The 17,920-nt window shown below is 42.2% G+C and overlaps 1 protein-coding gene across 4 annotated transcripts in view; it reads right to left on the reverse strand.

Annotated features, from left to right (window-relative positions):
- Window positions 1-652: 652 nt before the first annotated feature.
- Window positions 653-17,920, reverse strand: part of btbd7 (BTB (POZ) domain containing 7) — a 52,134-nt gene continuing 34,866 nt past the window's right edge. For 2 of the 4 annotated variants that reach the window (XM_078406795.1, XM_078406796.1), the window contains exons 5-11: window positions 17,503-17,578; window positions 11,883-12,043; window positions 10,027-10,170; window positions 7,518-7,704; window positions 5,845-6,023; window positions 5,082-5,465; window positions 653-4,043 (exon numbers count right to left, since the gene is read on the reverse strand). In XM_078406795.1, the coding sequence (XP_078262921.1) occupies window positions 3,225-4,043; window positions 5,082-5,465; window positions 5,845-6,023; window positions 7,518-7,704; window positions 10,027-10,170; window positions 11,883-12,043; window positions 17,503-17,578 (1,950 nt within the window). In that variant the 3' untranslated portion in view covers window positions 653-3,224. Of the gene's footprint in view, window positions 4,044-5,081; window positions 5,466-5,844; window positions 6,024-7,517; window positions 7,705-10,026; window positions 10,171-11,882; window positions 12,044-12,121; window positions 12,256-17,502; window positions 17,579-17,920 lie in introns of those variants that run through there. The other 2 variants (XR_013547750.1, XR_013547751.1) reach the window with 2 other exon arrangements.

Here is a 17,920-nt window from a genome sequence, read left to right on the forward strand (position 1 = left end):
AAAGGAAGTGAGCTACCGAGTCAGACCTTTGGAGGACGTTGTGGAAGTTAATGGTAGAAATTCTGAAGTTTATCCTCTTCAATTGTATAGGTTGCCTTTTTTACTCCAATTGGATGGGGTCTGAGGTGCCTAACATGGGAACTGCAATGCCATCGAGAGCTAGAGAAGATGCTGAGAAGCTTCCATGATGACGTGATCCTGAATGTAGGGCCTCAATACGATGCCCAATGCTTCTCTATTTTAGTGGCTATGGACAAGTTCCCAAGTGGCAGAAGGGTTGTTGCTACTTAAACTTTGAAAAAATATTTATATACACAGTGGCTCTCTGCGAATCAACCCACATGGCAAAATTTACAACAGTATTTCAGGAATCTAATGTTGGGCATATAAATATGACCTGCCTACCTACAAGAAATAAGATCTTGATCCTAGAATTGCAAGGCAAGGTTTAGGCAAGAGGCCAAAAGGTTTTGATTAGAGATGGAGTTAAATTGGATATGATGGAATAATTAAGTCATATTTAGACTAGATTTTGGCTGCAACCACAACTATTAAGGCTAAATGGTCCCCAACCCATGAAATGCATGTGATCACTTTTCTGATCCATTCATTGGCCACAAGAAAACAATAGGATAGCCATGTGAAATGTGCTGTTTCCACTTTAATAAAAATATGGATTAATTTCATAATCAAAATGAAACATTCCATGGGCCATTTATTTAGAACACCAACTATATGCCAGTTTAGAATTTGTTACATGCTTTTTTTTCTCCCAGAAACAGTAGAAAAATAGATCATGAAGATTCTGTACAACTGCCGTAGTACTCAACAGGGAATTGCATTTCACTAAGCAATAATTTCATTTAAGATGCTAAAATAAAAATAGTCATCTCTTTTAAAAAACATTATATACATTGAAGCACTGTAGAGAAAGATGGTTATGCCATTTGTAGAAAACATTTGCATAGGACATTTGATCTAAATTACTGATACTTGAGCCTTTAGTATGGAAGGCACTTTTCTGTATCCCAGTAACAGTTTAGATCAGAAGCATCCAAAACAAATTATTAAAGAATTAAACACCAGCGATGCAAGTTTTTATAAAAGCTTTTGCTACCAAGCACTTAACTCATCTTTAAATGATTTCCAATATTCTAATTCAACCAAAATTAAATTTGGTAAGTAATTGCAGTTAAACAGCATGCAATGGGGAGTGGGGGTGTGTGGGTGGGAGAGAAAGATACACAAACACAGTCTGGAACAATATATAGCATTAGATCAGGCAGCTTCAGGATGCTGTGCATGTACTGGGGCGAGTTTCAACAGCTGTTTATTTTACATTTATGTTAGAAAGGACTGTCCAGTTATTTGTGGCAATGCAGGCAAATTTGCAGGCAGTTTTCATAATTTACTTCAAGTTGTTGCAGACAACAAGCACTGTTGATATATTAATTAGAAACCAATAGAAAAAAAAGTTTAAAGTTTTGCTGATTTCCGATCATTTCCTTGAAGCCTCCAAGATGAGGCATACAAATACATTTTAACCTTATTCCAGGAGGCAGCATCTCCTGTGGAGCACTCCCTATGTACAATTGTACCGTTGACAAGAGCATCTTTGCAGTTGAACTTGAATTGGAACCCGTCTCTACTGCCAAATGAACCACAGACAATACATTGAAATAACTACAGCTCAATGATTGCCACAGGACGAGAATTAAAGTTTGTGTGTAATTTTAGAGTATTAATTTCAGCATTCAGATTTTAAATTTAGTACCAGTTCACCAACTCTAGTATCTGGAAATGACAAACGAGATTGCATTGTAACTGCGAATAATTAAAGGCTTTGTGCCACCAGTACTTTGCATTGGAAATCAGCACACATTGCTTTGAATTCTCCTGCCTTCCAATTCTAATCTTGCCGCTGCACACAAACAGGAAACCGAACAGGAAGGATCGAAGAAGAAAATCTGCACCGCTACATCAAATTAGTTTCATAATGTAGATCAGAAGGAAAAAAAATTAAAACACCACGATCAAATTTCTAACTTAAACATATAACTCACAGATGCAAGTTCAAGAGAACCGAGGTTTCTGCAAACAAGTGTAGAACCTGGATACTTGGCAAAATACAGAGCCAAAGTGACTATAATCAATGATCCAAGTCCCCAAGATGTTCTTCCCTGTCTCCACGATGAGACGAACATCTTTCAGACTATACAAGTCTGCCTGTGAAAGCGAGTCTTGGATTTTACTGTCACCCAAGGAGTTGATCATGAAACTTGCAACACATGTTGGAGTTCAACTACGTCTCACGGAAAGGAGGCTATAATATCCTAAATATGTGCAATATGCAAAACCTACTCGGATGCAGCAAGGGGAAAGAGAGAATTTACAATCATACACAACTTGCATTCTGTTTTTTCCCCTCACACAGCTAATATATTTTTAGCTTTGGAAATTATTTTAGAGACAAACATTTATCCATGCAGAAATTTGAAAAGCAGCTAACAAACCAAATAATGAAGAAAAGGACCAAAGAGTTTTGCGTGTTTAACCGTTGAACAATGATTAAGCAAATGATATGACAGCAGCTTCAAAGGGAAGTGGAGCTGCTTTATCCAGTTGCTAGTATTTCTGCCTTTGGGATTCAGCTTCTCATGATATATTAAAACATTAATCCTATAAACCGATTGTCACAGCAATCTGATTGTCCCAAGATTAAGACTACAGCTTTAGACTGACAAGGATCTGTGCTCTGAATACAGGCAGTTGGCCAGTAGAATTCTTCCCTTGCACATGTATTCCAATGCTGAGTATACTTAAAAATACTGCCCAGTCTTTTAAGACTAAAAACTTTCTCGAAAATGAGAAAATATGTCAATGGGTATCATCAGAGTACTTTTCACCATTAAATATTACACAATTGTAATTCAATACACAAAGACACTGAAGTTTTTTTTAAAAAACAGACCTGTAAAAATGAGGTAAAAGACCAAGCATTTTTTTTTAAATTGGTAAACTCGATTAGCAGACTATTTGAACATTAGAAAGGATGGCAATACCGGTTGGTGCATGACTTGGTCTCCCAAGCTATCACAAAAGTCATAGAAAACCACCTAGAAATTATTCAGTTCAAGGTAGAAATGTTATGTACAAAATATTTATGAAAGCAAAGTTAACAATGGAGTCATCTGTTGAAAAAGCACACTGGATTGCAGGCATCATTAAAGAGCTGATTTTTTGTACGGGAGATCAGGTCTGTTTGGTGACCTCCTTTCTCGGCTTAGCGTATCTTCTCGATTACTCCGAATGCTTCTGTGTGGATGAACGCTGGGCCCGGGCTCCAGCATGTCACCATCTAATGACCTTATACTGCAGCCAGCATCACAATTCCCAGAGCTGCAGGGCACACTCAGAGCACGACTGGCTGTGAGGCCATAAGTCAGATCTGTTTCCATTAACCCCCTGTTTCTCCTAAGCAGAGAGCCCCCACTGGACTCCTGCTTCAGTGCCAAGTCCAACCTGTGAGGAGGCTGCTCCAGGAAATCAAAGTATGGTGGGTCACTGGGACTAGGCTGTTGAGGTTTGGGAGGCAGTAGATATTCTCTCCTGGATTCTACTGGCTTACTGGAAATATCACTACAAAGAGAAGTCATCTTGAAGCTTCCAGTTGCTGGTCTACCGTGACAATATAAATCTGGAGCAAAGTATCTTCCCTGTGAAGGAGCCAATGTATGCCTGTTTGTTCCTGGAGTGCATGGCTGGCGAGCTGCAACGGAAAAGTCGTATAGATCAGGATAATCCTGGAAGCCTTCACGAGATTCTGCCTTCAGCTCACTAGGTTTTCTCCTCACGCCATGTGCATGTCTACTGTGTAAATACGGCGCAGGACGTGGAAAGGAAGCAGAGTCTGACGCCATTTTGTTTACATCAATACTTAAAGCAAGCTCAGGAAATCTTCTATCCCTAAGCGACAAATTACTCAAAGACGTCACACCCATTGCAATGTCTGGCATCAGTTCATTCAAGGTACCTTCAGCATTCTAGAAGAAAACAAAATGGAAAACATCAAAATTAGATTTCCATTTGTCTAGCTTTTGAAACTAAAATAAAGCCTAGTAGGTTGAACAGTTTTAAATCATATGAACATAGTGGTTGCAGTTCTATGGTGGCCTTAGCAACATCATTTCAAGTACAGCTGGTGAAGATTAAACGACATAATCCCAGTATTAGTGACAATAACAATAATTGATTTTTTGTTCATTTTTCTGAGGGGGAAAATATAATTTCCAATTTCAGCATTTTTGGTTACTGTAGGAAAATAATTTCCTCATTTATTACGTTAGTCTCATGCTGGACAAAAGGCATAATAAGCTATAGATGGAGTCCCATTGTAGTGTTAATATTCACATTTACCTTTTCATTTATAAAAACTCCATTAGTGCTCAATTAAGGAAACAGAGGCTGAATAATGACGTGGGACCCTAGTTGGTCCAAAATTGGTTGCATTCATTTTAGAAGAATCCAAACATCTGATTTCCCCACCCGATGGTCTGAGGCTTGGTTTAGTTTAGAGATACAGCATGGAAACAGGCCCTTCGGCCTACCGAGTCTGCCTTGACTTCTACCACCCGTACGCTAGTTCTTTCTTACAATCTAGGGACAATTTACAGATGCCAATTAACCTACAAGTCTTCGGAATGTGGGAGGAAACTCCAGCAGCCGGAGAAAACCCACGCAGTCAGAGAAAATGCAAACTCTGTACATACAACACCCGTAGTCAGGATTGAATGCGGGTCTCTGGCGCTGTAAAGCAGCAACTCTACCACAGTGCCACTGCTGCCCAGAAGAAAAGTTAGTAAAACAGATGTTATGCTAATAGAATTTAGAGAAATCATTAGTTAGAACGACCGCATTATATACACACACGTAGAGAGATGGGACTGGGAACTTAAAACTAAAATAGTTCATTTTAAAGCCCCACTGATCACCAGTGAAGCCAAATGGTTAACAAAGGCACATGGATTCTCCCCACCCTAATGTTATTACTACCAATCTAATAATTAAAAATCAAAACTTACCCCTATCTCTGTTTGCATTTGCACCAATCTGGCAGAATTGGTGCAATCAGGAGGCATTAGTTTACCACCAGATGTGTAAATGGGCCTGGAGGTTAGCGTAGAATAATGCAGGGAGCGATTACATGGGTACGATAAGGAGCGAGATGACAGTTGACCAGGCAGCCTGTGCTTCAATTCCGTTTTGTGCTTTTCATGTGTCTGGATTGCAGGTGGGTGGTACGGCGGTGGAGGCGGTGGTAAAGGTGGATGGAACGCGGCATAGGGCTCAACGTCACCATGCTCTCCAGCCGGTGAACTGCTTATTCTGCAGTGACCATGCTGACGAATAGCCAGCACTGGACTCTCATCACCAAATCGCTCATGAGGAAAGAATTTATGAGGATTCTGTGGAGGGCAATGGATAATCATTACATTATCAAAGCTTCCTTGTTGTGAACATTGCTACATTTATACCACTTCCAGTCAATTGTCAACGTTTATAAATGATCTTAATAATTAAAATATTTTAACTCGACTGGCTCACGGAAAATTAACAGAATGCATAAAATCCAGATTATTTATGTCCATTCCAGCTCATTCAATTCCAAAAGTAGCATGGAAATCTTGATTAACTGTGAAAATTACTCTGCCTCGCACTACAGCCATGCGAGATATTGATAATTATGAAAACTCATTTGCATCTTTACAGAATATAATTTCTATTATTTCTGAAATTATTTAGATTGGTCAATGACACTGTGTTATGGAGTCATATTTCCCATACCTGAAGCAGTTCAACAGCAGTATCTGGGAGGTTAAATTCCCTCAACACCCGTATTTGAATTTCGTAGCTTACGGTTGCTCCTTCCCCACAGTTCAATGCGTACGCTCGCTGTACCTGATCCATGTGTCTAAGTTCCTGAAGGCGCCTGATCATATCTTTTACCATCTTCAATGGGGGGACTGAAAGTAAAAATTGTGTAAAGGCTTTGCTCAAGCACCTCTATTTAAACTATATTTTTTAGGAGGAGTAAATCACAGATGATATTAGACAATAGACAATAGGTGCAGGAATAGGCCATTTGGCCCTTCGAGCCAGCACCACCTTTCAATGTGATCATGGCTGATCATTCTCAATCAGTACCCCGTTCCTGCCTTCTCCCCATACCCCCTGACTTCGCTATCCTTAAGAGCTCTATCTAGCTCTCTCTTGAATGCATTCAGAGAATTGGCCTCCACTGCCTTCTGAGGCAGAGATTTCCACAGATTTACAACTCTCTGACTGAAAAAGTTTTTCCTCATCGCCGTTCTAAATGGCCTACCCGTTATTCTGAAACTGTGGTCCCTGGTTCTGGACTCCCCCAACATTGGGAACATGTTTCCTGCCTCTAACGTGTCCAACCTCTTAATAATCTTATATGTTTCGATAAGATCCTCTCTCAACCTTCTAATTCCAGTGTATACAAGCCTAGTCGCTCCAGTCTTTCAACATACAACAGTCCCGCCATTCCGGGAATTAACCTAGTAAACCTACGCTGCACGCTCTCAACAGCAAGAATATCCTTCCACTTGTATCTAAGAGAATCAGGGGAGAGTAGGCATTGGAGACTCCAGATGCTGTAATCTGGAGCAAAAAAAACCCCAAACAGCTGGGGAAACGCAGTGGGTCAGACACCATCTATGGAGGCAGAAGGGGATGGTTGATATCTTTGTTGGGGTCTCTGCATTAAGACTAATGCAGGGGCTTGACCCAAAATGTCAACCATCATTCTGCCTCCACAGATGCTGTCTGACCAGTTGAGTTCCTGCAAATGTTTGTGTCTTGGAGTCGAGCATTCTAACTCCGGGATCAAACTGTAGCCTCAGTCAAATGGTCATTTTCAATGTATTAGCCCTTCCCAGTGCAGTAGTAACAGGTCACGTTGTTGTTAATAACTTGTAGAAGCTACTTTCTTTGGTTCTATGGGGTCAGTTGCTCCCTCACTTTTAAGAGAGGTAACTCCCACTCTCCTCCGTCCACTTGCTCAATAGCAGGAATAGGACCTAAAAAACCACACTGCCTTGTAAACTAAATCAACATTTCATCTGCAATCTCTCCTATTCAAAGACAAAATAATTTAAAACACATTAAAAAAAGCAAAATAAAAAAAGCCAGCGAGTCATTTCTCACACTGTGGTTAACATACAGTGGACCACATGGTTCAGTATCTGGGCAAGATTTTCATTATGAAACTAGAAGGCAGTGAGAGATCACTCCACTGCAGAAGCCAGCAGATTGTTCATCTGCCAACATTTCTCAATTAAGATGCAATCATTCAGATGATCAAGGTGGTGGTGGGGGGAGGCAGGCAGGCAGGGAGGGGCCAGTGGAAGGTGGGGCACATGCAGAAATGAGAAGGATAATTCATTTCAGCCCTGGAATACTGAAAATAAATCACAGTCAAAATGTACACTTACCAGGAATTTCATTGGCAATGATTGAAGGAGTGTTGGAAGGTGCACCTATTGGTTGGTGACTCATTAAGTGGCAGCACTGTGGTACGGCACTGTTCACCATGTATAATGTGTCTGGTACATTGGACATGCGAACCATTCGCAACCGGACAAGATCAGTCTGTTCCACCATCATCTCATCCAAAACAGTCTGCAAACAGAAGTTGGCACATTAGACAGAGACAATGATTGTATGATGGCTTGACAGAAGAAAAATTCCATCATACAACGACTGTACATTGTCAATGAAAAATTAATTATAACAATTAAATCATATTGTTATGCTCGAAAAGTTTTAGTCTGTTTAAATCACTCTTCCTAGAAATAGCTGAAACCACGGAATACAGCATTGGCGATGAAACCATCCCATGGTACTACTGAAAATCAGCCCTGCAAAACTCACTGCATCTCTTACCAAACTGTTCCAATACAGTTACAACTTGCCAACAATGTGGAAAGTTGTCCACACATGTCCTGTTCCTAAGGCCAAAACCAATCTGGTTAATTACAACTGTGTCTACCTCAGAAATGATTGAAGGCATCATTGACAGTGGTGTGATGTGGCACTTGCTCACCAATAAATTGTTCACCAATGTGCAGCTGGAGTTTTGCCACAATTACAATTCTAACTAGCCGAGCAAGCACCCTATCAACAATGCTCAATTTGTTTTGCAGCATCCAAAGCAAAGCAGTCCAACTGAGATTGCAACCCTGTACACCAGCACAGTGGGTGGATTGTACATTGCAACTACAAAGTACACCGTGATCACTCTCCTTCGCTAATCTTAAACATATAAGATAATTAGGGGATTGGACACATTAGAGGCAGGAAACATGTTCCCAATGTTGGGGGAGTCCAGAACAAGGGGCCACAGTTTAAGAATAAGGGGTAGGCTATTTAGAACGGAGATGAGGAAGAACTTTTCAGTCAGAGAGTGGTGAAGGTGTGGAATTCTCTGCCTCAGAAGGCAGTGGAGGCCAGTTCGTTGGATGCTTTCAAAAGAGAGCTGGATAGAGCTCTTAAGGATAGCGGAGTGAGGGGGTATGGGGAGAAGGCAGGAACGGGCTACTGATTGAGAGTGATCAGCCATGATCGCATTGAATGGCGGTGCTGGCTCGAGGGGCTGAATGGCCTACTCCTGCACCTATTGTCTATTGTCTATTGTCTCAAGGGCAACAAGCAAAAAGTTGTGCTGGAGTTAGTGCTGCTTTCACACAGCTCCAACAACAAGGGTTCAATCCTGACCTCAGGTACTATCAGTGTAAAAATTGCATATTCTTCTCATGACCACAGAGTCCAGTTTCCTCCTACATCCCATGTTACAAGGGAACAGGTGCAAGGATCTGACTGGTAGAACAGAAAAAGGCACACTCGTCCATTTAGTTCCAAATCAGTTTTATTGGCATGAGAGAACAAAAACAATACTTGTCTTGGTATGCGCGGGGTCCAGTTTTACAGCAGCACGCACCTCACTCTCTCTCTCTGCCTCCGCCCGCAGCGCTGATCGCAACTCAGCTCATCAGTGAACCCCTCTGGTACATAAACTAACTTATGGCTTCCTGGCACCTGCCTTTACACAGGTAAGATATCAGCCGTTTAAATAACCGCTGGTGAGTCCTGGCCAATAGAGCTGCTCCGAAATTCAAATTATAACCAATGGCAGGGGACTGCATCGCAGCAACCCCCCCCCCCCCCCCCCCATTTTGGGAACAAAGCGCTATCAGCCGCAGACTGGCACGCAAAGCAATATACACAGTGCTGCTGGTTTGGTGCGCAAAGGTTCAGAACGCTGCCGGCTTAGCACGTTAACATTTAAACAAAGAGCTGTCTGCTGCAGCGCTATGGGCTTTAAACATAGCGCTACGGTCACAGCGCTATGTCTCACAGACTGTTCAGGCCAAATTCTCGTATAACATCCCCAAGATGTGCTGGTAGCACAAGATGTGCAATTTGGACAATGCAAATTGCCCGCGCTGTAAGTGTATGGAAGGCTAATCGGAGGAATGATGGGAGACAGAACCAGTTGCAGGTAAATAAGTGAAGGAATGGGGCTGATGGGAATAGATGAGAATTGATATCATTTCATAGGGCAATGACAACCTTTAATTTAGTAAGAGATTTCACATGAGAAAATAATTTGAAAAATAAAAATATTAAAAATGAAAAGCATACGGGGAACAGTACATCGTCTCGACTTGCTGTTGCTGTTCAAAATTGTGAAGCACGTAGACACAAGTAACTGCAGATGCTGGTTTACAAAAAAAAGTGTTGGAGTAACTCAGTGGGGCAGGCAGTATTTCTGAAGGACATGGATAGGCTACGTTTCGGGTTGGGTCCCTTCTTCAGGCCCAACCTGAAATCTCACCTGCCCACGTTCTCCAAAGATGCTGCCTGACAAATTGTGAAGCATTTTGTATTTAATCCATGTGTGCATCCAAGTTTTTATCACAATCTACTTTTGTACAAATGTACCTTTGCCTCCTCCACATACGGTGCAAATAAGCGAGGTTTCACATATATACCAGAATTCTTCTGACGTAGCCAAGCATGAGATTTTCCACCTTCAGCTGTTGGCAGCATATCTGAGGGCGGTGTGCTAATCAGTCCCCTCTTTATCTAAAGAGCAAAAAAAAATTAAAGTATTCAACACAATCACCTTCTTTGTTGGTTTACAATTCATGCTTTTTCCTCATATCTCATCCAATATCTCATATTTTTCATGTCTTCTTACAACATAATAGGATGCTATTTGGTCCATCAATTCTAGGCCAAGTCCAGAACCAATTTTATCAGCCTTGTTTTATCCTCCACTTCATTCGTGTTATCTATTTCTTAAGACATGCCCCAATCGTTTCGCTTAACACCTTCGCTCAGTCCACCTTAACCAAACCGATCTCCCGGTGGCCGAGCACTTCAACTCCCCCTCCCATTCCCAGTCTGACCTTTCCGTCATGGGCCTCCTCCAGTGTCATAGTGAGGCCCACCGCAAATTGGAGGAACAGCACCTCATATTTCACTTGGGCAGCTTACAGCCCAGTGGTATGAACATTGACTTCTCTAACTTTAGATAGTTCCTCTGTCCCTCTCTTCCCCTCCACCTTCCCAGTTCTCCCACTGTCTTCCTGTCTCCACCTATATCTTTTCATTGTCCTGCCCCCCCTGACATCAGTCTGAGGAAGGGTCTCGACCCGAAACGTCACCCAGAGATCCTTCTCTCCAGAGATGCTGCCTGACCCACTGAGTTACTCCAGCATTTTGTGATACTCCCAATAGTACATGTAATTTACAATGGCCAATTAACCAAACACTGCTTATATCTGTGATGAAACTGAAGGGTGTAGGGGAAATTCACATGGCCACAGAATGTGCAAACTCTGCACTTAAACCTCACCAACGTAAACAAAATGCAACAATTTTTAAACATGCAATTATACTACAGGTCCACCACGGAGTTTCTGGCACCCTTGGTTCAAGAGCCTTTCTGGATTATCCATTTTGCCAGATCAATAGAATGGTACCGGAATAGGTACCTAGGCATCCGAGGGGCTGAGATATGTTGGCCTCAGAAGGCGCCTATGGGAACAGCAGAAGTTCCAGAGCCCCAGTCTCATAGGGCAAATTCGACCTGCCGACCGATCACAGATGAGGTCAAGATCGGCCACCTCACCTGGCCCAGGCTCCACATTTTCAGGGGGACCTCTGGGGGTGGGGGAGATTTCAAACACACTCCCGTAATTTTGTCTGGATTAAAGAAGGTGCTGGACCACCAGTTGCTGGAAAATCGATGGTGGACCTGTATTAGGTTTATGTTGTTACGAGAGTTGAATGACAAATATTATTCCAGAGCATATTGTGGTGGGAGAAGAATAGTTCTGCCAGATGAACCTTGTGGTGGGAGATGAACAGTTCTGCCATTACTCAAATTACCATCTTGTACATGACTGCTATTTGTCACTCAAGTTTTAAATAAAAGGCAAAAGCTCGGCACTTAATAGATTGTTTATTGCCCGTTAAAAGACCATCTGGCAATGTCTAGGTTTGTTAATGATTTGCCAGGCGTCAGTATGTTTAATCAAAGTGTGGGAAGGCAAAATTAAATGAGTCAAGGAGGCATAAGTATATTCAGATATGGCCACAGGTTTCACTTGTACATATAACAGCAGCCAGCTACAGCAAACTATCACGAGAAGCATTGGGCCAGAGATCACATAGCTTTCTTACCCATGAAATCTGGCAGCAATCTGACCTTAAACACGAGCAAAATAATTAAGAGACAAAGACAAAATAGGCACAATTCAGACACTTAAAAAAAAAAAAAATCAACCTACAGCATCATTAAGAATCTCACTGTTTGTGGGAAGGATATGATCTATTCGAATGAGAGGCAGAACTGAGGACAAAATCTCTTTTAGTTCCTCTATGTCAAGATCCCGCCGTTTTACACCTCGCTTGTTTACACTGTGTGCCGTCCCACTCAGCAGGTTTGGCTCTAAAACAGAGATACAAACAAATAGAAAAACCTTGCAATATTATGTCCTTGGATGAGCAGAATGAAAAAACAACTTACATTCATATAGCTTCTTTATCAGAGTAGAAATGTTCCAAGGCACATCCCAGCATTATCGGATGTCAAGCCACTAAAGGAAGTTTTGAGATAAGTGCCCAAAAGCTTTTTTCAAAGAGGTAGGTTTCAAGTAACATCTTAAGAGAAGGAAAGAGGGGTGGAGATGTTTATCTCAAGAATTTTCAAGAGTAAAAGGGCCTTTACAGCTCAAGGCACAGCGTTCAATGATTTAACAGAGGAACAAGGCTAGGGTTAGAGAGATAGTGAAGGGCCAAGATACTGAAGAATTTGAACTGAAACAAAGAGTTTAAAATCAAGATGTTGCCTGCATGGAAGTCAACATGGACCAAGCAGCACGTGACTTGATATGAGTGGTGATGTAAATCTCAGGGCATCATGGTAGTTTTGCCAAAGGGGCTGCAGCTTTTCAGGAAGGTGACTCACAAAACACATGAACTATTCCTGCTTATTTGCCCAAATTTATAACTGAATTGTTTATGTTCATAGGTTCTAGGAGCAGAATAGGTCATTCAGCCCATGAAGTCTACTCTGCCATTCAATCATGGCTGATCTACCTTTCCTTCTCAACCCCATTCTTCTGCCTTCAACCCATAACCCCTGACACCCGTACTAATCAAGAATCTGTCAATCTCCACCTTAAAAATATCCATTGACTTGGCCTCCACAGACTTCTGTGGTAATGAATACCACAGGTTCACTACCTTTTGACTAAAGAAATTCCTCCTCATCTTTCTAAAGGTACGTCCTTTTATTCTGAGACTATGGCCACTGGTCCTACACTCTCTCACTAGTGGAAATATCCTCCCCACATCCACTCTATCTAGGCCTTTCACTATTCAGTAAGTTTCAATGTCCCCCCTCATTCTTCTAAACTCCAGCGAGTACAAGCCCAGTGCCTTCAAATGTTCATCATATATTAACCCAATCATTCCAGGGATCATTCTCGTAAGCCTCCTCCAAAGCCAGCACATCCTTCCTCAGATAGGGGGCCCAAAACTGCTCACAATACTCCAAATGCCGTTTGACCAGGGCTTTATAAAGCCTCAGCATTGCATCCCTGTTTTTGTATTCTAGCCCTCTCAAAATAATTGTATTCGCCTTCCTTACTACAGATTCGACTTTCAAATGAACTTTTTGGGAATCCTGCACCAACACACCCAAGTCCCTTTGCACCTTCCCTTTACACTTTGTTACACAAGCCACTAATTTCATGATTCACATCATTATTATTTGGGGTCATTTGACAATTCCTCTCTTCCTTTCTGCCTCCGGCTTTGCTTAGCTCTATCCAAACTAGTTCCCCTTAATTTCCTCTTACTGCCTTTATCCCATTCTTTAGTTTCAAAGCTACCCCACCCCCTTTTCCATTTTGACTTTCTCTGACATATTCTGGAATATTTAACTCCCAAACTCAATCATTTTACAATTACTTTTTTGTAATGGCTGTGAGAACTTATTTATTTATTTCTATTGGTGTCCATTAATGCACACAATGTTGTTGCCGATGCAACATACTCTGTTAAAAAAATTATATGCCTTGGCTAAAATAATTGTAAAATTATCATAGAAGATGAAGCAGATATAACCAGTAAGAGGCAATTTTAGATCTGCTATTGTGTATAGATGAAGGCACATTGCAGATCGAGTAGTTAAAATGCCTTTGGGGATGAGCGATCATAATATAAAGATTTGAAAGTGATTTAGTTCATTCTGAAACCGGGGTCTTAAATCTGAATAAAAGGAAATCATGAAGGCGCGTAGAAATGCAACGTGAACCAAAAAGCCCAATGAGTAAGTACTCCCAGTTACATCGCCAGTCTGGAATGTATTGCAGTAAGATTTCGTGCAAATTGGAAAGAATAATTGGATCCTTTGCTGAATGAGAAATATAGGTGGAGTACAACAAAACTGAAAGCAACAAAAGCAAGTTCTTGCAATAGAATCTGACTGTAGTATTTCCCTTATCCAAATTCTTTTGTTCTGAAAATGAAAGCATTTCAAACAAGGACTGAATTCAAACAAAAGTTTCAGCCAATCAATAATTCCCCAAATCATTGCAACTGTTCTAAAACCAAAAGAACATTTTAACAATTAAATCAGCCAACGCATAGCAACAATACATTTTTTTAAAATAATCATCAGAGTAGAAATCATGAATTCACTGGTTAGATATGCATGGCATGAAAATGTATACATAAAAATAAAGCAAATTAATGGTAAAAGGACTGTCCTAAAAAAAGGGTTCATTTTATACAGTGTACGTGTCAGAATGTGACAAAATTGGTTGCCAATAGGCAAATATTTGCATTCTGTAGAGAGTCTTGAACAATGGAGTGCAATAAAAAAAGAGCCATACCCTTTAGGACTGAAGTTAGAATAAAGGAGTTTTCCCCCATAAATGATGACTGATGGACAAACCTAATTTTGAACGATTGGTAGATTTGCTATCCAAAAATGGCTATATGGAGCTAGGTCACAGGTGGGACATGGCATTACGAATGGTAGTGGATGATGTTCTAAAAAAAACTCTTCCTGGTCCTATATTCCAGTAGACATAAATTTCAGAACTGCAAATTATGACAATGTGGTGACACCTGGTGGCGGTGGACGGCGGACGCCGGCGACGGGGCGGTTGAGCCACATGGACTTGCTCGCTCAGGTCCAAGTGGGCCGGTTTCAAACGAGCCACAGACACAGTTTCGCGCCAGCCTCACATGTCCAAATCAAAAGTAGTAGTCCCATGCCGCAGCACGCGAAAGGGACCTTCATACGGGCGCTGCAAGGGCGACCCGTGGGAGTCACGGCGAAGAAAAACATACCGGCAGCTCATCAGCGGCAGTGGCACATAGGAAGGGGCCACTCCGTGACTCGACGTTGGGATGGGAGACAAGACGCCGACCCAGCACCGATGAAGGGGGGGGGTTCCTGGGACCCATCAGCAGGTGGAACAAACTCCCCGGGGACGGTAAGCGGGGCACCATATACCAACTCCGCGGAGGACGATGACAGATCCTCCTTGGGGGCCGTCCAAATCCCCAACAGGACCCATGGCAACTCGTCCATCCACCCCGGGCCCATGAGACGAGCCTTCAGGGCGGCCTTCAGACAGTGGTGGAACCGCTCCACTAACCCACTTGACTGGGGATGATACGCTGTCGAGTGGAGGAGCCGCGTCCCCAACAGGCGGGCCATGGCGGACCACAGTTCCGACGTGAACTAGGCGCCCAGGTCGGACGTGATGTGAAGTGGAACGCCAAAGCGGGCAATCCAAGTTGCCACGAGGGCACGAGCGGACGACTGAGTTGTAGTGTCCGTGAACGGGATGGCCTCCGGCCACCGCGTAAAACAGTCGACCACCGTAAGTAGGTGCGAAACACCCTGGGACGGCGGCAGCGGCCCCACGATGTCCACATGTATGTGATCGAACCGCCGGCGTGGCACTGCGAAGTCCTGAACGGGCGCCCAGACGTGGCGATGCACCTTTGATGTCTGGCACGGGATGCACATCTGGGCCCAGCGAGCGACCTGCTTCTGAAGTCCGTGCCACATAAACCTTGCGGCCACCATAGTGACCATGGCCCGGATGCATGGGTGGGCCAGCCCATGGATCACCTCAAAGACGTGACGGCGCCAGGCCGCCGGAAAGAGGCTCCCGGAGATTCTTCCGAACCAAGCAAACCCCCGGGGCGTGGGATTGTATCTACGCGTTCGGTGCTCTGGTTCTGGGGGGGATCATGTGGCGACACCTGGTGGCATCCCAAGGGCACAACGTACCATCAGTGCTAGAGGGCCGCGTCTTGGTGTGGGAGGCGCTAGCCATGGGGTCGGTACCTGGGTTGGTATTTAAGGCCGGGCAACACCCGTGACCAGTAGTGGAGTAGGGAGCTGTATTGGAGAGAATAAACACGTCTAGTCCACGCAACTTGCGTCCGATTAGTTTTTGGCAGGACTCCTTCTCGTCCCGTGATTAACACGCAACATATTGCAAATGACAACATAAAACAAAACAAAGTGCTGGTGTAACTCAGCGGGTCAGGCAAAATCTCTGGAGGAACCTTTCCTAACCTGAAAATCACTTCTCCATGTATTCCAGAGATATTGCCTGACCTGCTGAGTTACTTCATTTTAATTTTTTTTTTAATGTTTTTATTTGTAAACCAGCAACTGCGCTCCTTGTGCCAACGTTCCAATACTCAATTATCATCTCAATATTTCCCAGAAAACACGCATATCTAGATCACATTGTAGAACTTAAAAGCAAATGACTGCAAATCTGAAATGAAACAGAATCATGCTGGAAATATCAGGCCAGCAGAGATTCAAAAAAACCTTGAGGAACAGCAACTCATCTTGCAACTAGATACATCTTTTCGACTCTATACTTAAAAGACAATGAGAAAATCAGCTGTTCTATTCTAATTTCTTTCTCCAGGAATTTCAAATGTTATTAACCTTCTCCCATGCCCATCTCTCCTTGACATGCCATTTGCCTTCATGAATTTGCCTTCATTCACTTGCCCTTTGGTCTGTTCCACCTTTCTTCCCTTCTTTGCCTTATCCCCCCACTTTCCCCAGATATAATGAACGCACAGCAGCCCAAAACATAAAATGTTTCACTTTCCAAAGATGCTACCTGATGTGCTCAATATTTCCAGCCTAATTTTATATTGGGTATCTCAGATTCCTCTAATCTGTACTCACTATTATTCTCGCTATTATTCTCTCACTCTTATTTCATTCAAATAGGTTCAAAATGACAGTTTCAATCTGAGTTACAAAAGGCAACCATGAACTAAAAAAGTCCACAAAAAAAAATCTTGAACTTGACCCAGGGTTCGTGCGTGAGATGAGGAAAAACCTTTTCACCCAGAGAGTTGTGAATCTATAGAATACTCTGCCACAGAAGGCAGTGGAGGCCAATTCACTGGATGTTTTCAAGAGAGAGTTAGATATAACTCTTCGGCTTAACGGAATCAAGGGATATGGGGAGAAAGGAGGAACGGGGTACTGATTTAAGATGATCAGACATGATCATATTCAATGGCGGTGCTGGCCAATGGCGGTGCTGCACCTAATTTCTGTTTCTATAAATTCAGCCCAAGATTTGTCAGATTTGTATAATCATGTGCATGCAACAAGTATGTGACTTAGAGCAAAATCCCTGCATAAATACCATCTCAAAACAAAGTTTGCAAGGATGTGGAGATGAGAAAGCTTATTTTGCTTGCATTTAAACAATATGAAATGTAGCAATGTTCATTTTCAATTCTTTCATTTTATTCAATAACTTTTGGAAGTCTATTATCACAAATTATGTTTAACCAAATTCGACAAATACAAATTAAGATTTTAATGTTTCTCACCTCTCTCTGCCATCTGTTTGATGAGCTGGTGCTCTCCCCATTTGTTCATGTATTTAAGGATATCTTGCTCACTAGCCTTAAACAAAATATATAGTTAATTTCTTTATTAAAAGGTCATGAATCAAGATAAACTGAAAAGGGTAACATTATCTTTAATTCAACCAGGGATTATCTCAAATTTGCAAAATGTACAATATACATAACAAATTTATTCTAGCCAAGAGTTATTTCATTATTGTGGTTGTTGAGCATTCAGCAATTGAATAGTTTGCATCCGATTCACTGGATGTAAACTAAGGAGTTCCCAACAAGAGAAAACAAAAATTCCACAGGATAATTTGAAGTTTGAAGCATTGGCAAAATGTGTCGTGGAAGCCGATCTCAAATGTTCTTCAGGCTCAGAGATTAAGGACACAGA

This window comes from Rhinoraja longicauda, chromosome 10 (genome assembly GCF_053455715.1).
Source record: "Rhinoraja longicauda isolate Sanriku21f chromosome 10, sRhiLon1.1, whole genome shotgun sequence".
In the NCBI taxonomy this organism is placed as follows: domain Eukaryota; kingdom Metazoa; phylum Chordata; class Chondrichthyes; order Rajiformes; family Arhynchobatidae; genus Rhinoraja; species Rhinoraja longicauda.